Genomic DNA, 24,645 nt, shown 5'->3' with positions numbered 1-24,645 from the left:
ACAAACTTCATTTAACTTTACATTATTCGAAATCAGTTCAAGGTTCTTCGTCAAAAACCTATAAACGTCTGGAAAAACTCCAATCTGCATTCTATGTTTTCGAAGAACCATAAAGCTTCTCCGAGAACCCTTGGGTCCTTGAAAGACCCGATAGTGGCATTTATACACAGCCTGCTTCGTTCATCGGCTCAGAGGTTGCTTTTCAATAGATCATCCCGATCCGAATTGATAGCGGTAACAGCAGGGCGGCCGCTTATCTGGGAAACCCGGGAATGGGTAAATAAATATAGAAAAAATCGGGGGAAAACCCGGGGAGTTTCACAAATTTGGCCGAAGACCTGGAAAACTCGGATAATGACATTGACCGCGTGTTTCTTTATCAGTACGTGATTTCCCGACAAAAGAACGAATCGAAACAGATAAAACCTAGAAATTTCTCTTGATTCACTCTAGGAATTTTTTGAAACCAGATTAAAAATTCAGGGAAAATTCAGGATTTAGTAAATGGGTGGACAGTGGGCCACCGTGGTTAATGCCTAGATCGCTAGCTTCTATACGTTGGAGGATAGTGTGCGAGGTGTGAGTCGATGCGAGGTGTGCGAGGTGTGAGTCGATGCGAGCGCCCACGCCATCAATATAGGGACGGTTCAAAATGTATACGGCTGTGTTTATCCTTGGAGTATTCAAATAATTACTCCAAGGTTTATCATTACGTTGAATTTCATGAATATTACGTCACATTGGTTTCGAGTGGCTCGTGTAATGCTATCTTCGATTTATCCTTTTCGATTTTCAAGGCGTCAATGAACTTCGAAGTTCGGTTATCTCGGCGTAGTAGTAGTCGGCTACGTCGATGACACTCGCTGCGCGTGCTCTCTCGCCTGGCACGAGTGACCTCGCGCGCCGATATAGACAGCGTCGACTGCGCGCTTGGTGACACGCGCGACCCCGAGCGCGGGTGGACTCACACACGCGAGCAGGCGTTCTCGGCGCAATTTTCCTGCGCTCTTTTTGCAAAGATGCGATGAAGTTCCTAAATGCGGATACCCGTTTTTCGGCTTCGTGGCTACGGCGCTTGTTCCGCGCAGGTCTTGTTATAGCCCTTCTCATCCATCCTCCCTCTGCAGGGACTCGAACCTGATGGCATCGCTACACTCAGCCACGGCACGAACCGTGCCGTGGCAATCTCGATGCCATCAGGTTCGAATCCCTGCCGGGGGAGGATGTTCTCATCAGCATGTACGCGCCATTCGTTCATCTTAATGAACTTATAAGTAAACGAAAATGATTACTTTAAACACGCGACTTTATCTATCGGTGTAGGTAACCAAGGCTGTGTCGGCCTTGGGCTCGATCCTACTATTTATTGTAGATAACGATTACGATTATACGATGAAAAGCCACTATATGTGCAAAATATTCAAATTTTCAAATGTCATAAAATACGTGAATAGGCTTGGCGCAAATATATAAATGCAATATATATGCTATATTTATTGACGGTAGTTACGTGAATGAATGATGTGACATATAAATGGCGATGTATGCTATAGACATTGTGTACACAACTAGACACAGTAATGTATAGCATTAACTACGGCGAATGTATTCGTGTCAATTGTTTGCGATGATTGCGATTAGTATTGATAAGTAATAGTTCTCGTCGAGCGAGTACAACAACAACAATGGCGACATAGTTATAATCATGTTGACGAGCAAGAACGCAACAGTGGCGGATACGAATTTGTCCAGACACCCAACTGAAATTTTAACGTCCTCTGCAAATACCACCCCCCCCCCCCCCAAAAAAAGGAAAGACGGCCTGAATATTTTCGGAAGAAAATTCGAAGTCGAACATTCTAGTGGTAATGAGCTGTTTACAAAGCAGTTCTAAAATATCATGATGAGCAATGTTGCTCGGAAAAAGGACCTACAAATCTTCAAGTGGACAGCCCCTCCTTGAAAATGGTCAGTGGAGTAAATTGATGCCTGAAAGGCGTTTGAGTTTTTTTTAATCAATACATAATGCTATAAAGTTCTTGGTTTGATATTGTAACTGAAAGTTTCAGCGCTCGATACTCATACATAGACTATGAAGTATTTGACTCTGTTTATACCATCGATTATTCGAAAGATGTGAATTCTTACGGCTTAATGATTCTTTTAAGGCGCTGTATATAATGGTTTAAGATATGATGTGGTATATGGTCGAATTGATTAATAAATGATAATTGATAAATGGTTAAGAAGGCCCGATCTACATAATTATATGGTCTCGAATATGCCGTATCAATTTCGACCCGAGTCATCGAAAAGCGGAGAACTATGTTGAAGAAACGGCCGTATGATTATTTCCGCAGATTTTCCACAGGGCCTAAATCAAATATATAATTCGTGCACGTCACGCCATAGTCCGTTTGCAAACCAATGCTGTGCAGATTTGTCATACACGATGACGCGTTCACACGACAACTAGTTAGACCGGTCTAAATGGGTCCGTACCTGGTCCGGTCCAAATTTAGACCGGACCAAATTTTGGTGAGCGTTCACGCGGCGTTTTGACACGCGTTGATAAAATCGCTTGTCACCGGGCCAACGAGTTGTCGCTATCTGTTAAATGTAATTAACTGGGCCTAGATGAAGTCTAACTTACAGATTCCAAGTACAGCAAGACATTCTTCATTTGACCGATTCGATCCTCCGCCAGGTTTAGACATTTTTGCGAATTCGATTTTATTCATAATAGACGAGAGTCTGTCTCGTAAATCGCGTATTTGCGAAACCGTAGAACTGGTCGAAAATGTAATATGGCAGCAACTGCGCACGAATTCCATTGTCTTCCATCAAATCATTCGCCGGTATTCGTTAATGTCATGGAATAATAATAATAATAATATGTGTCTTATATAGCGCTAAATCCAGCCCGGCTGCTCAGAGTGTTTTACATTTTTCGATATTATTACCCCGGCCAATTTTATACTCTAACATGTATCAGTCATCTCTCCCAGGGGAGAAGTATTACCGAGCTGCCAACAAACGCTCAGGAGTCAGCAATGAGGCCAGGAACCCATTTACTCCTGGATGGAGAGAGGCAATGAGGATAAGTGTCTTGCCCGAGGACACTACGGCAATGTACGGGGTTCGAACCCACGACCTGGCTTCCCAGAGTCAGAGAAATAGTCAGAGAAAAGTCGCGGAAAAGCGCGAGTCTCATAAAAGTAGCCAACCCTTAGTAACTCCTTTATAAATACGGTTTACGCTTAAGATGGATCGTATTTCGCCTCGGACTTTACGATTATAAACATCGCTGTGTACTAATAAATCATATCTCGATCTAATAGCAGTTCGCGTATAGTGTGTGCGTGAAATATCAGCGACGTTGACCATAAATAACGAATATAACAATGAATCCGACGTTCCGGGTCGAATCCTCGTGTTAGCCGTCTTTAGAGATGCATTGAAAAATGAATTATCGTTCATTAATTCAATCGTTAATTGAATGAATCATTCTGAATTAATGTTCATTATACGCATTCCGTTTTTAAACGTATATCTGGATTTAGGCCAAGATCCAGTTCCACATTTCTGAGTTAGTGTTAGATCTGAGTTAAAATTAGTTCATTTTCAATGAGTTAACTCTGAGTTAAATCTTAACTCACAACTGTGGAACTGGGTCCAGGGTTAAAGCTTTGATTTTAAAAGATGTAGGCACGTCATGCATGACTGTATGTTTTCGGCGGGGCCGTACCCAGCATTTCGACTTGTTGAGGAGATCCAGGATATTTTTTTGTAGGGGAAGATGGTCCAGAAAAAAGTACTGTTTTATTGGCTATAACAATGATATTTACAATAAGGGTACTTTTTTTAAATATCTGGGAGGCCCTGCTCCCGCTTTGGGCATGTACGGCGTTACCGCCACAGGGCCAGATAGACGTCAGTTGGTGACCGAAGAGACCGAACTCACAAGAAATCCCATGAAACCAAAAAAGAACCAAAAATCGACCAACACTCGACTCGATGATGCGTTTTTCACGTCCAGCTCGGAGACTGACAAAATAAATTATACTCTTTATTTTTGTACAATTGTTTTATATACAAGGATAGTCGTTTCGTTATTTGTTTCTAATCGTGGCTTTATCGCATCGTGTGTATTCGTAGTGAAATTCAAGCCTAGCTTAACTCGATAAACCAATATATAATGACATATAAAAGCACCGGTGAAGCGAACGGGCCTCGCTAATTGTGTAAACAAACGATGATAATTTGTGTTTAGTAGTATCCGGTTTAAACTTAAACATTAACAATGAAGCCTCTACGAATCTGGCATAGTGATCGACTGTGGCAATCGAGGATTCCGCTTCGGGCAAGCGAGGATCCGCGAGGGTTCGCCAATAAACGCGTATATTCGGACAACGCTGACGGAATTCTTCTCGGATTCGATTAAAATCTATACCGGCATGATTTCTCGAATGAAATTTCGAATGACCGATTCGTTGAGAGTAGTTGTCTCATTATAATAATATATGCACGTCATCTAGCCGAATAGCTGGTTATAATGGAAATAATGACTAGTCATAGCCGAATTGTAAATAGCTAACAAAAGATGAACGCATTTAAAGACGCACATTTGGAATTATGTGCTTTTCTTTTATTTTTTTTGGATGTTGGTTCATTTTCAACGCAGCACCGCGATACGGCAGCTATACAGTTGCAGCTATCAACGGTCGGCTTTCTATTGATAAAATAGTTTACACTTACACCATCGTAAACTGCCGGTATTTTACGATAAAATCGATTATACGAATTCGAAAGATGCAAAGTATTTACGATTGTTTGTGTTGAGATTTCGAATATGGCCCTGTCACCGAATTTTGATTCATTAAATGAAAAAATTTCGCTTTCTCGTTGATCGCAATTCGAAGCGTGGATTATCGAAGTAAATAGCGAACCTCGTTGATCCTCGCTTGCCACAGTAACGTTGTCCCGGTCCCTTCGCGCGATTTTCGACTTATTAATTGCGCTAAGGACGTATCGATGAAAGGGATCTTCCACTTTTTTAGGCGGCGGACGTTTAGGTCTACTCGCGACTGCCTAAATCACAATTACATTAGAGACTTTTGTCTGTGTAGTGTATACTACCTCAGCCGTATCCGACCCCCAGTCGGTCAAACATAGCTTCATACTTCGAATAGGTAACTTAGATACTGCATTTCCGGTTTCTCAAAATTGTAATTCTATTTGTCTTTATTTTTCAGACGAAGTTGCACCGATCGGAACTAATGACGACATCAACGAGTCGCTAGAAATGTAAGTTACATTTTTTTTTGTAATTTTCCAATTTAAATGTCATGGCTACTTGGCCCTGGAAGTTAGTGTCGAGCGTCTACTGTTACCTCAACAAGAGACAAACAGATTACTCTATTTCAACGCAGTACGAGACAGAGCCTACCGTATAGTCCATAAACTCTTACACAGTATTTGGCACCAACTCGGGGTAGACATTTACCAGTCTCAACTTTACCGCAGTAAGGGACAAGACAGAGTCTACTATTTTTCACAAACTCTTACTCAGTATTTGACACCAACTCGGGGTAGAAATTTACCAGTCTCAACTTTACCGCATTAAGAGACAGAGTCTACTGTTTCTCACAAACTCTTACACAGTATTTGACAGAAACTCAGGAATGAATTTTCAACAGGCTCAACTCTAGCGCAGTAAGGGTAATAGCGTACTATTACATATTTCTAAAACTCTGAGTCGGTATTCGGCTTCAGGAAAGAAGAACTATGGCACTAGAAACTAAACCACTTAACGTAAAGGCCGCAAAGTCTATCTTAAAACGACACTGTCGGTGTTTAACCCTCACTCTAAACTAGAGACTTTAAATTCGGTTAAATTATCATCAGTCAAAATTCATCGTTAACATAAAGGTCGAACGAAAAAACAAAACCAGACAAGAATAATCTAACATCATAGAAACCAATGAAAAATTATACTAAATCGTGATATGACGTCGTGTTTGTGGGTTTCGTGCCAGTCAGGGTCCGAAAAATACAAATCCACCTTCATATTTTTAAATTATTTTCGAGAATGATTTAAATCACTCCATTCGTGTCTACAGAGCTTTTTGCCGATCGTGAAAAGTGCGTCGCGTTTTCGTATCTATATATCATGTATACATATATATATATATATATATTTTTTTTTTGTTAAGAAAAATAGTTCTCATGGGGTTGTTATTCGGTTCGGTCGGCGGCTTCTTTTTCGGGTGCGTAACGATATCTATCTCAATGCGTCGAGTAGTTGTCGTCCGGTTCGACCCGTCACGTGAGCGCAACGTGTGTGCGACGCTTTCGTCTGAAAGAAGCGAAAAAGGAAAATTTAAGAAACTTTGAACAATTCAAAATTTAACTTCAACTTTAAATTAAACTAAATTAAGTTTAAATTTAACTTAAAATTCTATTTCAATCTAATCTTTATTGGTTTTTCGTCATTAGTTTTGCAACGGGAGTTGAAAATAAGACACATACTTATTTCACATATTAGCGAAAATACTTGTTTATTGTTGTTTTGATATCAGTCTTATGTCATTTTGCAATCTAGTCCGATAGATGGCGAACTCGTCGATCTTGAAAATATTTCGCTAGAACTTGTTTATTATGGTTTTGATATCAGTCTTATTGTATGTTGCCATCGAAACCGATTGATGGAGAATTCGTCGAACTTAAAATTCCAAGAAATTATGTGACTACATATTTCGACTGCTGTCAATTGTGATCCGATTTATTCCGATAGATGTCGAAATCTTGGACGGATTTTCCATTCAAAATATATTCTTCGGTTTCGAATTCGACTTCCAAGCAGCGTGAAAGATTATGTGATTACAAATCCTGATAACGTACAGACAGTTAAGTTGTATTCCTATTTACTCCGATAGATGGCGAATACGACGATTTTCCATCCGGAAATAGCTAGAATATTTTGTTCAATGGCTTTATTGATGTTTTACTCAAGCATTCATAATTTAAAGCTTTGTTTTTGTTCGATGTTTAGGCGACCGAAAGTCTACTTATCAGGTGCCTTTTTAACTCTAATAATAGCCCTATTTTGGTTGCGCCCCGACCTTAATCAGAACACAGGTCCACCCCGCTCGTACTCACCAGTGACACATGTTTTTGCAGCCCAGAAAATTTAACGTTTTTCGCTTCAAGCAGCCGACGATACAGCTGCCGACGCCGCCTCGCTTCGACGCTACGGACGCGGACGTCGACCGGGACAGTCCGGGCAGTTGCCGCGCTCGCAGCGCCGCCTGTTGGTGTAGCCGTAAAATCTGTTGTATGACGTGCAGTTTCTCTGTGAGCTGTTGTATCGTTCGCCGCGTATCGTCGTCGTTATCGTCATCGTCTGAAAGTAGAATAAATAAGAGGAAAATAAAACCTTTAATTCAAGTATCGAATCGAGGATTCCACTCGTGACAAGCGACGAAGTAGTCACTCCAATATCCGTCCCACTAATGACGACCCTGTCAGCCAGCTTTCCCGCTAGATGGCGTACACAATATAATGAGAATTTATCCAATCTTATCTTGTCTTTAGTCGGTCAAAATCTAGTTCATTTTCGATGCAATTTCATCTAGATCTTTTTTACCCTCCTTTTTAAAGGTCCAGGTCATGATCTACTCAGATATAGATAAGAGTTCACGCGATAAAGCGCGATTTTTGTCGAAAATTCGACGTTATTTGAGAAAATATGAATCGAATTTTTATCGAATCTGAGAAGGGCTGCGGCATCGCTGTCGGAATGCAAACCACGAAGAACCTGGTGGATGCTCGCATGCCACAGTCGAATTAACAGCCTTTCAATATCGCGTTCATTTCGACATTCTTGGGGAGACCCGACCTATACTGGTTTAACAAGAATATATCTTCGCCTTCACGAAATTGCGCTTATAATTCCGTGGCGTTATCAACGCAATCCGGTTTTCGAGTGGTCATTTCGTTGGGACTAGCCGCGTGATTAACGTGGTCCGTTCGTCCACTCCGCCGCCAATTTGCGGTGCAGTAAACGCGGCCGGACGACGGCGTCGGAATGCGACAGCGGTATCGTAAATTGCGGCTTTTCGCTCGTTCGAAAAAACGAGCGAGAGAAGAAAAAAGCCGCGTTGAGAGCGAATGATATGTAAGGTGTTAGGTGTATACGTGTATCGTGGATTGCGTTACGCGGTGTTAATGCATTGTTAATTTCCTCTGGAAACCATATTCGTTGATGGTGATAGCGGTGTGAACGTAACAGCTATTATTTTACTATCAATGAGGCCCGCGCTCCTCGCAGCTGAAGCGGGAAAGCAACGAGCAGAACAGAGGCAATTAGTTCTCGATGAACCCCCTCTCCTCACAGCTGTAGCGGGAGAGCGGCGAGTGGAACGGACGCAATAGGTTCTCGATGAACCCCCTCTCCTCACAGCTGTAGCGGGAGAGCTGCGAGTAAAACAGACGCAATAGGTTCTCGATGAACCCCCTCTCCTCACAGCTGTAGCGGGAGAGCTGCGAGTAAAACAGACGCAATAGGTTCTCGGTGAACCCACTCTCCTCGCAGCTGTTGCGGGAGAGCAGCGAGTAGAACAGACCATGGACGTACAAACTAGTTCATACGTCCATGAACAGACGCAATAGGTTCTCGGCGAACCCTCTCTCATCACAGCTGTAGCGGGAGTTTAGCGAGTTGACTAACTAAGCAAGGGGCTCTCAGCGAACCTTCTCGTCTCACCGCTGTAGCGGGAGAGCGGCGAGTAGAACATACAGGGTTCTCAGTAAAGCTCATAGCTACAGCGAATAGAACAATCAATGAATTAACGGATGGTATTTTTATTCACCCGCAGATACGTAACAACATTGCGTTACTAATAGCGCAGTACATGACGCCGTATTATATCAAAAACGGAACCAGATGCTGCCCAATGGCCGTCGGGCAGCGCGGAATAGGTAACAGTAATGATTGGTCAAAGCTCGTAAATTACTGGATGTTCACGAGTGGGCTTTCAATGAAGCCGGTTTTGGTATCATTACAAACTATGGAACGTAACTCTCTTGTTATAAAAAAGACCAAAAAAAAAATTAGGTCTCAGCTAAAGTTCCGTAAAGCTTCTGCTGTCAGTTATACTTGTACCTGCGACCGAGTTCATAGCCTCATATTTCATTCCGCGTGTACAATTTATCACCCTTCTAACACGCCTTGATTTTCCGTGTGTGTAAATGACCCGAGTTTATAGGAAATAAATGTAATAACCGACGAAAGCGGCACGAAACGTTAATTTAAAAGTTTATTTTCGAGCCGGCCTTCGAGTCGTCGTCGTCGTCGTTATCGCGCCGCCGTCGTCGACCGAGCCCGGCATAAATCAACGCCTCGGCGCCGGTTAATAGCGACGAGCGCGGCGGTCGTCACGCACCAGTCGCGGTAACCCGACCCGCCAGTTCAACAAACCTCTACCCGCGCAATTCTCGAGAGCGTGTCAATTATCGTTTACAGCGGTAATTAGCGCGATTAGTCGTCGTCCACAAATCATTGAACATCGCGCGCGCGCGCGCCGCGGCGCATCGGGGTCACCGGCCGACGACCGTGCGCGAAGTGTCGTCGTCTCGTGACGGTTGTCGTTGAGAACGTTTTATTTCGGTAATTAGCGGCCGAGATATTGATGGTAACGACGACATCGACGGTATTTATTCGCGGCGCGCGATGATTTGTGCGCGATATAATGCGCGCACACGAATGACAGGCACGAGAAATATTGCGACTTAGATCTGCCGTTCTGCAATCGGACTCAGTGTTTATGCGTTTCTCGTAAATGTCACACTTCGAATAAAAAGTTATTGTCCACTTTTTCTCATCAATAAATGCGCTATCAATTACTCCATGTTTATTATTATCATTATCGATATCATTATAAAGTCTATCACTAATGTTGGCTATGATATGTATAAGAATGCTCAAAATGTTCTCAAAATTATAGAGAATGAGAAGGTCCTCATTAGTAACTAATCATATGTTTACTTGATCGTCGAAGTAATTGGGCACGAGAAGGTCGTCATTAGAAATTATAATTTGTTGAATTGTTGAATTTGCCGAATTTGAAATTTATTGAGAATGAGAAGGTCGTCATCAGTAACTAATCATAATTTCACTGAATCGTTGAAGTTATCGAGAATGAGAAGGTCGTCATTAGTAACTAATCATGATTTTACTGAATCGTTGAAGTTATCGAGAATGAGAAGGTCGTCATTAGTAACTAATCATAATTTTGCTGAATCGTTGAAGTTATCGAGAATGAGAAGGTCGTCATTAGTAACTAATCATAATTTTACTGGGTCGTTGAAGTTATTGTGGACGAGAAGGTCGTCATTAGTAACTAGGAAGTAACTTGAAGTCGTCAAGAATGAGAAGTTCATTATTAGCAACATTACTAACTTTATATACGAACAGCTAAAGTTATTGGGAGTTAAACAGCCATCAAACCGTTACGGAATAAAAAAATCAAATTTCACTCGAATCCATACTTAATCGGCTTAGTTTCCGTGTGAAAGTTTACGTTCTATTCGGTTTGGGCAAAAAAATCACCTGCTTCGTTAATGTTTTTTTTTTTCTAAAACCGTTAATACTTTATTTATAGCGCGAATTTCGCACTATCCCTTTTTCCAGACGCGCGCGCGCGCGAACAAAAACCTTAATTAAACACGTCCGCAAATTTCTAAAAGAAACGCCGCGTTATAATATTTCGTCGAAAAAAATCGACTTTCCATTTCGATGTTTTTCGAATTTAATTAATTTCGCCGATTTCGGATTTCAATCGGCCGCCTATAAATAAACCGACTGTTTGAAGTTATGTTATATAATTTCGCCGGTGATTTTACGCGATAATGCGTTGATTAATTAACACAGCGTGCGAACCGAACGTCTATACGTCTAAACAAACCGAAGCCGCGTCGCTTTGAATCGCGGCTCGCGATTAATGGAGTAGTAAATACCGATATCGTATTTCGCCACTGTTCGCCATTATTCGACTGGCGGGATTCGACGACGCTATCGCGTTAAAATATCGATAACAAGTGAATTCTTCGGAGAATAAATGTATTTTGGGAAAATTAAGCTATTTTCAGTGTGACGTTTCTTCGGTACTTTGAACCTTCTGTAACTGACACCTGTACTGCGGTATTCAAACACTGGTTTACACTAAACAACCTTTCTGTAACTGACCCCTGTACCGCAGTATTTAAACACTTGTCTACATTAAACAACCTTTCAGTAACAGACCCCTGTACCGTGGTATTTAAACACTGGTTTACACTAAACAACCTTTCAGTAACTGACCCCTGTACCGCGGTATTTAAACACTGGTTTAGATTAAACAATCTTTCAGTAACTGATCCCTGTACCGCGGTATTTAAACACTGGTTTACATTAAACAACCTTTCAGTAACTGGCCCCTGTACCGCGGTATTTAAACACTGGTTTACATTAAACAACCTTTCTGTAACTGACTCCTGTATCATAGTGTTGAAACCCTTGTTTACACATACCAATAATAGCTATAAATTCCTATAATTTAAGTATATATTTTCGTCGTCGTCATAAGAAACGAAGCTCTCCGAACTTATTAAGGAACATTGATTAGACTCCCACGCACGCCGTGCGTCATGGTTCTCCTCTTGACCGCCGTGCCAAGTCGGGTCAATCACTTTGTCGACGCCATGTCTATTTTACTATGCATAGCGACTACGTTTTTATTTTTCATTTCGCAAACCAATCCCACTTTTTATGAACCATTCCAACGGACTCTTCAGAGGACCCTTCAAAAAGAGTTCTTCAAAGAACTCTCGAAAAAGCGTCTCTCATGATCGGGCCTATACGGTAGAACCCTTTAGTCTAAGAGTAAAATTTTATGTTCACCCTATATATCTATTCCTCTCTCGCTCTATCCTCTCCCTTCTCTCCCTTTATCTCTCTTTCCTGTAGTCATTTCATAATCTCTCATCTCATCCCTATCTCACCCGCCAATATTCTTCTCCTCATTTCATATATTCTCCCTATCTTTTCGCTCCTTTCATTTCTCCAAATTCCGTTCATCTTGTACTTTTTCCTTACACCTCCCCCGCCCTCGTGTCGAGGAGCAGAGAATGACATCGATCTCCAAAGCGCTTTCGTATATTGCCACACGCTCTCCAGTGAGTCTACCGTCGACTGTCTACTGTCGACTGTCTGCTGGTTTGGAGTGTGTCGTATTTAGCCCCGACAGCTCTCAGCGGGCGCGCGCGCGCCAGTAACCGATAATTCCTCGTTGATTCGCTGGTTAACGTCAAGTGTCAATCACAGTCAACCCCGCCGGTGACACCGAGCCTCGCTTGTGTTGTCCGCGCATTTTTTTTTTGTTGAAAACGTCCTTGAATTTACCATAGATTGATGTGCCCTGATAAAACGATGAACTGCAATTATCAATATTTTTGAAGTTGATAACAGACCGAGACTCATAAATCTAAAATCGTTCAGATTTAACATTGAATTTCGGGGTAAAATCTTGTTGGGCAAGTCAGAACGACATATTGCCTATTGAGCAACGCGTGCGTGAACGTACACTCCGATTAGGTCCGTTCCGAATTTGGCCGTTCCAAATCTTCGTTTCAAACGGTAAAGTCATAGCGTGAACGCGGCTTACGAAATTGCGAGTCAAATGGATATCATTTCTCAACTAGATAAATATGCATCGATAAAAAAAATACATATAGATTCGATAATTTATTCAAATCAACAGAGATCACGTGGTCATCACGTCTGACGTCACCGTGGCCAGCAGACGATCCGTCATGCGAGCATTCGATGACGTCGCTCACGTCGATCTGTACGAATGATGAATGAGTCGCCACCGACCCGCGCGCAGAAATCGTCGAAATCATCGAAACATAAGGCGATATCAGCGCCGGTCGAGTAGAGGACGCGTGTGAATCGAGCCGTGCCGATGTTCGGCGAGCCGTGCCGAGCCGCAGCCGCCGGCGACGCCGACGATGAACGGATCGTCGACGCCGAACTACGCGCGGCTTTACGACGGCTTTCCGGCCGCTCCGTTTGAGCCGTTTGACCGCGTTCGGGCGCGCTCGAGCGTGCGACGACGAGTACAGAAAAACCCGTCGTCTCTCGCAGAGAAAAAAGGATGGCGAAAGAAAGGATTTCTTCGAGAGATGGTAAAACAGCCCTAGAAATTCTCGTCGTGGATTCTTTGTCGTCGTTAAATCGTTCTTAACGGTTGAGTTGATGGTTTGATCTGATGAATGAGACCAGAGTCCGTAATACATTCGTACACGACCAGGTTCCAATGGTTTGGCTCCATTCCGTAGATTACATTGGCTCCCATATACTGAGAACAAAGAGAATCGAAGAATTCAAAAAGTTTAAGGTAATCCTGTTGAGATGAATATACACGTCAAAACGTCGAATGAATATTGGCGCGCGGAAAAATTTCGGAATCATCTTTACAAAATGGATAGTGCTTTAGCAATGAAATCGAGTCCTTTTTCGAACGTTTAAAAAAAGTGTAAAAACACACTGCGGTACGCTCTACAGCGACCTGGTGTGCGGAGATGCAAAAATGGCGCACACTGGACGCGACGAATATAGTTTGAATTACTAACGTAAGTAACGTATTTAGTAACGGGAACATCCAACGCTTCCGCGGCAAGCGAGGGGATCCGCCAGGTTCGCTAGTAGTAACTCGTTCATCTTGCGTTGAATTTCTTCTACATTTCAATGAAAACCGAATGAACTTTTTTTTCTCTAAAATAGATAATCATAATTGATGATTATACGCATACCTTCGAAGAAAATTGATTCTGTTTATATTCGGTAGGCTATGTGATAATATACGGATTCGAGAGCCTGAAAATTCAGTTTGAAATTCATTGAAAAAGAACTAATATTGACAACGAGTGACTGAGTGTTCGTCAGGCCAATTGGCGCGACAACTTAATGTTGCACTTCCCCATTGGTTGATTCCGTACGCTATTTCCAATAAAACAACCAATGGAAATACATTTTCAAATTTCAATCCATTTCTAAAAGAAAGGTTAATTGGATTTTGAATGAGATGGAGAAGAAATTGACTGCGGACGAACGGGAAACTACTACAGCGACACCTGTCGGATCCTCGATTGCCACAGAAGCGTTGCAGGGTTTAAACATCGATTACTTAAGCGTGGGTTATTAAAATCTTAACGTGCGCTATACGGAACTATACGTCGCCGAGGGTTTGTTGATTAATCCGACTTGAAAAACCCAACACGGTCGGTCGGGATCGTGTCGGGACAGACGACACGCCAGTCCGGCGGCAATTAAATCGTTAAACGATCGTCTCGAAAAAAAGAAGCCCGCTTCGTCGAGAGGCATATATATATATATATATATATATATATATATATATATATATACGTACATTCGCGTTTCTAATACCAATTAGCGGTCTTCAATCGGCGAGACGCGTCATCCGCTGCCGCTGCTGCTTGCTGTTCCCTCTGGAAATATGATTGCCGAAGTCTTACGACGGAACACGCGGCGAATCACGTCGCCGAAATCTATATGTACGGATGTACATATATAGCCGGAGGTGTTTCGGTGTTTGTTGACACCGCGCGTCGCGATGAAGATCGTCGCCGTCTGCGGCAACAAATTGCGGTTCGAGTTTCACGCGTGTTTGACGTGTCGGCGGCGCCTTTTGAGAGAAAAAAAAATAACGAAGGCCGAACTCGCGGTACGCGGTATTATGACTCCTGCTTCACCGGCGCGACAATCGATCGGGAAGCCCCCCCCCCCCCTCGAAGCGAGCGGGGATCTTGAACCTATTGGTCGTATTCGATATCGTTTCTGTGGCGTTTTCGGGAATTTTCGATCGATAGGCCATTACTTCTACCTTAAATCGTGATTTTAGTTCTTGAGTTATTTAGTAATATTGTACGTAGTCGTTTTTGTCAATTAATCATAAATCTTTTGAATTCGGACAAGGCGAGCGCGAGGCATTTTTGGGAGGGTAATCTGGGCATCGTCCTGTGTAAAAACTTTGGAAATAGACCCTTTAGAAGCAACTTCCCTGGGCATCTTTCGGACAATATTATTGGAAATCAAGGTGTTATCTTAAAAAAATACCCTGCTTGCTTGACGAAAGATAGTCGGTCCGGGCCGAATCTTTTGAATTCGGACAAGGCGAGTACGAGGCATTTTTGGGAGGGTAATCTGGACATCGTCCTGTGTAAAAACTTTGGAAATAGACCCTTTAGCAGCAACTTCCCTGGGCATCTTTCGGACAATATTATTGGTAATCAAGGTGTTATCTTAAAAAAAACCCTGCTTGCTTGACGAAAGATAGTCGGTCCGGGCCGCTTAGATTCCTTTGGATCCACCCACCACTACTATCATACAAATATCATATCGAACAGATCATAGTCACGAATCTGGTGAAGTCGATACGGTCCTATATAATATACAGTCGTTACTTTTAAATCGAATCTAAAAACAAGTCTTTTCGTCTTAACATCGTTAGGAAATTGGCAGCGATATATCATTCGCGGTCTCGGTGTCGAGTATTTCACCGATGATTACATTTTCAATCTATCTCCCCATATTTCATGTGTAAAGGGCAGAGTTTAGATATTGCGCTTTATGAAGAAAGTAAATTATCATCTAATCATCAATATCATGATTGATAGAATTAGTTTCGTTATGATTATTGTTGTTAATCATCGATATCATTATTAATATTATTATGAAAAAAAAACTGTTTTGCGTACTTACAACTTGGAGAAAAACAACCTAAACATTTATTGGTAGAAATGATCGTACACTCTGGCGTGGAGACGAATACCATTTCATAATGGAGTGTACTTTTTCGAATGTTTAAGAGGTCGCTACATACCGCAAAAACTCTAGTAAATTTCCCCAACTTAAGAAAATTTATGAATCTTTTTAAATCACAAGACCCAAACATCTTAGGAAAGCTAGCAGTATTTATTGAAAGAGGGACATAGCCTCATCAAGCCATCGCTGTGCACTCACGTCTTTATTGCGTGTATAATGAAATGTATGGGCTTTTTAAAGAAGAAAAAACTGTTACTGTATATTGTAAATGTAACTGGAGTAACTGTATTTGTATATTGTAAACTGTTTATTTTTTTTGGTATCTTGTGCTCGATGAAATTTTATAATTTCTGGAGCGATGAATTAAATCTGGAATCTTTAGAACCCGCTTGAGATCGTCGTCAGGTGTGACGCCTGACGTTGATCTCGAGCGAGAGTTTAAAAAGTCGCGTTTTTTTTAAATTCTAGTTCTTGATAGACGAAATTCGTTTTTAATCTTTTAAATCCTGTATAAAGTGTGCGTATTAAAGTGAATAGCCTAAACCTGTAACAATTAAATAAATAAGAACAATAATAATAACAATAATAATAATAATTATAATTATAATTTAGGTCAAGCGTTGATGCATTAAGTTCCCTTTTGACATATGTTGAAAAAGCAGTAATGTCATAAATTTCTCTATCATTTGAATTGTGTAAACATTTACCGAATTTGAAATGCCATTTCTGGTAAAAAGCGAAAAAAACGAACGATCTGTCCTGGAGGCTGTTCGCAAAAAAAAATCAGGCCGGAATTTTTCCCGCCCGTTCGCAGATTGAAATTGATTTTCCTCCCGAACGCTATTTCCGCGAATAAACGGTGAAATCGAAAAGTAATCGCCACCGACGACGGCGTTGATTTCGCGTTCGAATGAAGCTCGTTTATTGAATGAAATTTTACGACAATAGATTTAATAAAGTTTCGGAGAGAGTCAGGTGTGAGCGATATAGAAATAGACCATCGCGCCGCGAAGAGTCGAAATAAGATATCTAAATTTTAGCAAATTTGTCGCGTGGGGACGTTTAATTCTAAATTCTTTTAAAAGCCGCGCGGCAATTCGATCGTAAATGACATCGCGTTGCAAAAAAGGAATTAATTTTTCGTTGCCTTCGTGACTCGGTGGTGAAGGATGTCACTGACCTGTAGCGGGAGGTGTTGGGTTCGAACCCCAGTGAAACTATGCTAACTAAACTGTACGTTCTTCGGTTATTGACTCGCTTTAAAGCGGACTCTAGCTCGGTTTACCATAGATATGAATAATAATATCATTACTATCATAACCTAGACTAAGAAAACAGTTCGAACTCGCTTCGAAAATAAAAGATAGAAATTTACTTTCCAAAAAATGCGATGCAATTGAACTTAAATGGTTTCATCATGTCAAAGTAGAGGAAGAATTTCATTATGGGTTGCAGGATGTGAGTTCAGAATTTTTTCTTTTCAAAAACATAAAAAAACTCAATAAGTACCGATCCTTCCAGGGATTAGCAGTAAGTACGACATATAAAGTATCGGATATAGGGACCGGCATCGAAGATTCATTTACTAATGCAGTTAAATTTTACATATAAATCATTCACTATATTAATGACATGATTATCGCTACTTACTGCCAACAAAATGGCCTAGATGTTTTACAAAAGTAATATAGGCAATAACAAGTGAGTTATCAACAACTAAGGATGAATGATTTCGACTACCAAATACCGTATAAGCGCTTTTCTTAACGTTAAAAAGCAAGTTATATTCAACAAAAGATGCGAGAATAGATGATATGAAATAGATATGTTTTCAGATTTCATTGAACACAATTTCGACTGTAAGACTAGATCTTATGTTTCGTCGATGGTTCTATCGCGATTCGACGATAAAAAGCGCCGCCGCCGTCGTCGTTTTCGACGAGATCGTTAAATAAACGCGAACGAAGTGAGACAGAGAGAGTGGCTTAATTCGCGCGCGTTGAAAGCCGCTCGGAGAGATTGAGAATCGTCGCCGCGCACTGGCGCTAATTTCGCCACAATAGAATCGGGAAATTGTCGGCGAATCGAATTTGAATAAGTTTACGCGAAAACTGATAACTTTCTGATTGAGCGCAGAAGTCGCGGTCGTATGCGCGCGCATCGCCGCACGCTGTGGTTTGCTTACTTACCGCGCAGCTGCTGCGCACGTTTCCGCGAACTGTTGCGTTATGATGTTTCATCGATAGTGTACTTCGAGTTGAATAGAAAATAGAAAATTCTGTAAATGCGACCGCCGATCACACAATTATATCTGTACTTCGATTTCCGATTACGAAAATCAGATGTTGATTTAATCTAGCAATCAAATAGGAGGGCCAACGATCCCTATTTTAAGAAAAAAAAAACCACAATGAAATCGAAATCAAACCGCCTGTTTCGTTCCCGGCACATTTGCCTTGTGGGTTTGTAAGGGGCATTTAATACAAAAATGTCATAGTTCATTTTCGGAAAAGGAATCTCAGAATCTTTGGACAAAACTATGCGATGAAAAATCGAAAACATGTGGTATTTTGTAGTGAATACGAAAATGGTGAAATGCCGATGGCGCAATAACTATGTAAACAACTTGAAATTAAAATAACCGATTACCTAGGAGCTGACAAGCCAATCGGGATGATTTTTAAAACGTAAAAATGGTCCTGAGATAATCGACCCGACCCTTGTTGTCCGTGAGTGTTATAGAAAAAAGTCGAGACGTCGACTATGGTGCAGTTTCGATGGGGTCTCCAGTAATCAGCAAGCTGAGCTGAAACCGGACACGCGGGTTCGAATCCCAAATTTCATCCGAAAAGTATACGATTTTCACCTGCAGCTTTCGTCCGAAAATGAGTCCCTATCTCCGGAGACTGGCAGCCAAATCGGTGACGTCATCAACACCGGGCGTCAAATCATCACCGCCGCCATCATCATCATCATCATCATTTTTCGCGTTTCCGTACGGAAAATAACGACGTCAATACGGCAAAACGAAAATCGAATGAGGCGAAATGACGAACGCGCGCGAGCCGCCACTAAATGGAAATTCAATACCGCGGGGACTCGATGACAATTCGTACGAAATAGCATCACCGATACCGCACCACCGCCGCCGCCGCCGCCGCTGCACCGTCGATTTATTGTTCGCTTAATGTAACAGTTACTAGTCGCGCCTCGGGGGCTGTGGGGGTATCGTTGATTCCGTGCTCTGGTTCTCGTCGCGTTCGGATGATGACACTTAGAGAAATGCAACAAAGAGGTGTCTCTATCGAATGGCATTTGTTTTATATGTTTGATGACGACGGTGATATTCATTATGTGCATTTTTTCGCGAATACTCCGCGATTTTTTGCCAAGGCCGCGCCGCATAGAATTGCGGCGGCGGCGGCTAGGAATCAGAGTCTATCGTACTGTACTGTCATTAGTTTTGCACCCAATCTCGGGGTAGAATTTCAAGAATCTAAACTGAGCCGTATATAGAATTTCACCAGTCTCAACTTTACCGCAATAAGAGACAGAGTCTACTGTATTTCACAAATTCTTACTCGGTATTTGACACCAACTCGAGATTGAATTTCACCAGTCTCAACTTTACCGCAGTAAGAGACAGAGTCTACTGTATTTCACAAATTCTTACTCGGTATTTGACACCAACTCGAGGTTGAATTTTACCAGTCTCAACTTTACCGCAGTAAGAGACAGAGTCTACTGTATTTCACAAACTCTTACTCGGTATTTGACACCAACTCGAGGTTGAATTTCACCAGTCTCAACTTTACCGCAATAAGAGACAGAGTCTACTGTATTTCACAAATTCTTACTCGGTATTTGACACCAACTCGAGGTTGAATTTTACCAGTGTCAACTTTACCACAGTAAGAGACAGAGTCTACTGTATTTCACAAATTCTTACTCGGTATTTGACACCAACTCGAGGTTGAATTTTACCGATCTCAACTTTACCGCAGTAGGAGGCAGTGCCTACTGTATTTCACAAACTCTTACTCAGTATTTGACACCAACTCGGGGTAGAATTTTACCAGTCCCAATTCTACCGCAGTAAGATTCTACTATATTTTTTCCAAACACTTAATCACTAATTGACACCGATTCGTTATTAGAAATTTCTAAGCAACACCGAATTGATAATAAAGCGCAACTTCTTGACCGAGTAAGATACATCATCAATCATGTCAGATTCGATACAATTTCGCGCGCCTCATCTTCGCCGAGTAGGAAGTAATAGTTTAACGTATTTCTAAAATCGCTTCAAGATCAAATTCAGTTGAATCTTATCAATCAAGGGTTTTACTGCACGCATGAATTAACGAATTCGTTCTGCATTTCAATATCATATTCTATTGCAAAGAGATTAACAAGGTCGCATAGTAATTATCTACATATTAGTGCAATTTGGAATACGGGTAGAGCCAGAAAATAGTCGAAAACCGACTTACGCGTATCCGAGTCCCCTAACGTAGTTCGTTACTCGAATTCGCTATTCGGCCCCGATGAACTAAGTTTTTTTTTTTCAAATTGTTTGATCAAAAACCGAGCTCGGTATTTCGTTAACCAGGGCGGACAAGATAGACTTTTTTTTCCAAAATGTTCGAACAAAATTCGAACTCGGTATTTCGATGACCGGAAAAAGGACGAGATAATATACCGTTTTGAATTCCTAGATAGACCAGACATAATTCGAACCCGGTATTTCGTTGACCAGGCAGGCCAGGACTAATGCGCAGGAAAAATGACAATTCCGCGATACCGCCTAATACCTTGTTTATTCCCTATTCTAACAGTTTCACGTTTTTTTTTTTACTTAAGTATCATCGTAGTAGTGATTGTATTGTATTCACTTGATACAGAATCTAAACCTCAGTCGACGGAGTTTACCAAGCGCAATGTCTCGCTGAAACAGTCCATATTTCCGTTGAGTACTGTGTACCCTTTCCTGTATGGTTTTTAGTCCGTTTTGTAGTGATGATACGGTAAATACGGACAAAACAAATGAAAAATGGAAAGATGAGTCCGAATGGGATCGTTTAACTAGTAGTGTATTTCGAAATGTCGACCGTAGAAAGTCATCTTCGGTAATACTTTTTTTACAACGGAAATTATGTAATCTATAGATAGATACGCGATCCAGAACACGTCCTGAAACGCGATATAGTTTATTCAATTTCGCTGACTAAGCGGATACGAGAAGACTGTTGCGGTTTATATTGCAACCATTATCTTTTATATTCGAAAACTAAAACCGCAAGTATAAATTTCGATTCATGAATTTCCATTTAGATCCCTTTCATTGTCGGTATTTTAAAGTAATTTTTAGCGTAACTTTCCATAAAACCTATGCGACCTTGAAGTTAATTTGTGCGTCTTCAATATCGCATAAATTATATTAATATCCGCCAAGAGAGACACTTCCTAGTGAGTTTTATTTAGCTCCCTGCAATTCAGTAAATTCGATCGATTGCCATCCTCCCCCGGCAGGGATTCAAACCTGGCTCAGCCACGGCACGAAACCCTGCCACACTAGCCCGTTTAGATACGCCGTTTATATTGTTTTCTCGTCGATTATACAACGAGCGATCTGATCGGTGCCGCAAGTTTTTTTTTTGCGGCAAACCTGACGCGGATGAGCATGTACTGGCGATATAACGTGGACGACCAACTATCTACTAGCGCGCCTGGCGGATCTTCGCCTGCCATACGTGGAATCCTCGATTGCCACAGTAGTACTGCGGGTACCCCATTCTGTATTACGTGTGGATGTCCATAATTGACCCCGCTGGTTGTCTAGGGTTCGAAACCGTAATCACATACATACAGCTCAATTCGTTTTCGATTAACCGATTCGAAAACCAGCATTTATTTTCTTACGCGTAATATTTCATCCGGAGGCGGCCGCGTATGCTCGACTGCGCGCCAGTGGGCGGCCGCGTGATGTGTTTTAATCAACGGTATTTAATACCAGTCTAATCTCCGGTTTAATGCCACCGATTCGTTAGAGCTACGGACTACTTACATGCGCACGTATAACGGCACATGTTGGGTGAACTTTCGTTCGGGTGAAGATCTTCGGCGCAGGAATCCTTAATTCTGTCAGGCGAAGATCTTAAGGTCTACCACGGGAATCCCCATACCTGGAGGGTAAAGGTATATCTCCGGAAATCCTAAATTCGGTCGGGTGATGGTCTTCTCCGGGACATCCTCAATTCTGTCGGGTGAAGGTCTTCCCCGAGAAATCCTCAATTCTGTCGGGTGAAGGTATCTCCCGGAGAAATCCTCGATTCAGTCGGGTGAAGGTCTTCCTCGGGAATCCTCAATTCGGTCCTTTTAAGATCTTTAGCAATGGACACTCTACGTAAATAAACATGAATCCATTACCATGAACTATCTTATGAAACAACACGTCTAACGATATCTATTTCAAGTTAAAAATTCGAAAGAAAAGGAACCTCTTTTAGAACGCAAAACACGACTATAGCGATAACACGAATAGTTCTTAAAGGACTCGAGCCGTTAGCACGATTATTGCGGTACAAAAATACCCTAATGACCGCACTGCTGACAAGCGCGTTCCTTACACACGTCAGTCACGGTCGTTAGTTGTATAATGACCGACGTAACTGAAAATGACATCGGAATTAGCTTCGTCCGCGTCGACGCAAAACTGACCGACCGACCGAACGACCGAGATGGACCGATCGTTCGATGGCTTCTCCGCACCGCCGATGACGGGTATAACGCCGTGATGATGATGTATTCAGCGTGGGTTTGATTACCGTCAAACGCCGCGGCGGTGTAGTGTGAATGGCCGCACCGGGGCCGTATGTATAGTCAAGCCGGTGACAGGTATCGCGCGTTATGTCATCGAGGAGGACAATATTTCACGCTTATTTTCGTAGCGCCTATAATCATGCCGGTTAACCGGTTGGAAATAAAGCTGTCCCGTGCTTATAAACCTTTACGCCGGAGCTGTACTTGATCTAGGGACAAATTAAAGGCGTACCACTGTGGGACTGGATTCAGTGTCAAATTAAGCCCGTGCAACTTTGGACCTGGATGCATACAACAGTTGGAACTGGATCCAGTCAGATTAAACGCACTCAACTGGGTAACTGGATCCATTGACAAATTAGATCCACAAAACTGTGCCCACAAACCCGTGGAACTGGGCCAAGAGTCCAATTGAACCCACGCAACCGTGGAACTAAATCTGGAGTCGAAAAGTCAAATAAATCCCACATGACTGTGGAAGAACTAGAGTCAAACTAGAGCCAAATTAAACCCACGTAGCTCTGGAACTGGATTCAAAGTCAAAATGAACCCACATAGCTGTGGAACTTGGCCTGCAGTCAAGCTTGATTTATATAATTGTAGAGTTCATCCCCCGGAATAGGAATCCCACCACATCGACAAGAAACCAAGAAAACACGACAAAGAATATCTAGACCTAAAAATCTTCTAGTGATGAAAATCAGGTATTCCTTGTGACCTGTCGGGGTGGTTTTTGAATTCAATTTTGAGAATCTCTCGGGCGCTGCAAAAATCGAGCCAGGAGAGTCAATCAACCGCACAATATTGTGAAACTGGAACAAAAGTCAAATCCCGTAACCAAACCCGAAATTAAAGATCAGCTACAACCGAACACCTGCGCGCGCGCGTAACCGCCTAAATAACTAAACCTAAGAGTCGATATCGATCGGTTAATTATCCGCCGACTCCACACAATTACCGACCGCACGAGTCGCGCTAAGAAAAACGAACCGGCGCTTCGTAACCGAACACGTTCGGCGATATTCGCTCGACAAAACGAAACGCCGAACTGCTAATATTTATCTACGCCGCGACGGCCGCGACTTCGACGACGCTGTAACTCGCGGCTATAACGGTTTAAGTTCTAAAAACGATTCGATTTGTAGTATTTCTGTGTCTGGTTGTTTTCTATAATTGACACTGAAGAAATTAAACACCCCGCGATCGATTAGAGTTTCTTTCCTTCGAGTCGATTATCGAACCAGTCAAAATATAAACAGTTTAATGTAAACACTCTGGAACCAGGTATCGATTACTTATCGGCGACCAACAAGTCCCTATTGCAACGATTGTGATTTTGAAATATATCAGTAGCCATTAGGAAATCCCGTTTGATCTAGAAATATATTGTGGATACGTAGTAAATAAGAAGGTCGTCATTAGTAACTAGTCATAATTTTCCTAATCGTTGAAGTTATCGAGAACGAGACGGTCGTCATTAGTAACTAGTCATAATTTTACTGAATCGTTGAAGTTATCGAGAACGAGAAGGTCGTCATTAGTAACTAATCATAATTTTACTGAATCGTTGAAGTTATCGAGAACGAGAAGGTCGTCATTAGTAACTAATCATAATTTTACTGAATCGTTGAAGTTATCGAGAACGAGAAGGTAGTCATTAGTAACTAATCATAATTTTACTGAATCGTTCAAGTTATTAAGAATGGGAGGGTCGTCATTAGTAACTAGTCATAATTTTACTGAATCGTTGAAGTCATCGAGAACGAGAAGGTCGTCATCAGTAACTAATCATAATTTTACTGAATCGTTCAAGTTATTAAGAATGAGAAGGTAGTCATTAAGTAATTAATCATAGTTTTCTCTAAATCGTTGAAGTTATTTGAGAATGAGAAGGTCGTCATTAGTAACTAATCATAATTATACAGAATTACTTAAGT

At 41.7% G+C, this 24,645-nt stretch overlaps 1 protein-coding gene and 1 long non-coding RNA gene across 2 annotated transcripts in view; one reads left to right on the top strand and one right to left on the bottom strand.

The window, feature by feature from the left end:
• The window catches only part of LOC141913934 (uncharacterized), an 81,300-nt gene that overhangs the window by 15,987 nt on the left and 40,668 nt on the right, over nucleotides 1-24,645 (top strand). Inside the window, exon 2 of the long non-coding RNA XR_012620671.1 lies at nucleotides 5,256-5,307. This is a non-coding gene — a long non-coding RNA (uncharacterized LOC141913934). The remainder of the gene's footprint in view (nucleotides 1-5,255; nucleotides 5,308-24,645) is intronic.
• LOC141914142 (uncharacterized) overlaps nucleotides 7,158-24,645 on the bottom strand; it is a 37,012-nt gene continuing 19,524 nt past the window's right edge. The window contains exon 2 of the mRNA XM_074805408.1: nucleotides 7,158-7,405. Coding sequence (XP_074661509.1) covers nucleotides 7,158-7,405 — 248 coding nt within the window. The remainder of the gene's footprint in view (nucleotides 7,406-24,645) is intronic.

This window comes from Tubulanus polymorphus, chromosome 12, assembly GCF_964204645.1.
Source record: "Tubulanus polymorphus chromosome 12, tnTubPoly1.2, whole genome shotgun sequence".
NCBI lineage: Eukaryota > Metazoa > Nemertea > Palaeonemertea > Tubulaniformes > Tubulanidae > Tubulanus > Tubulanus polymorphus.
This window is presented reverse-complemented; position numbering and strand designations above follow the sequence as displayed.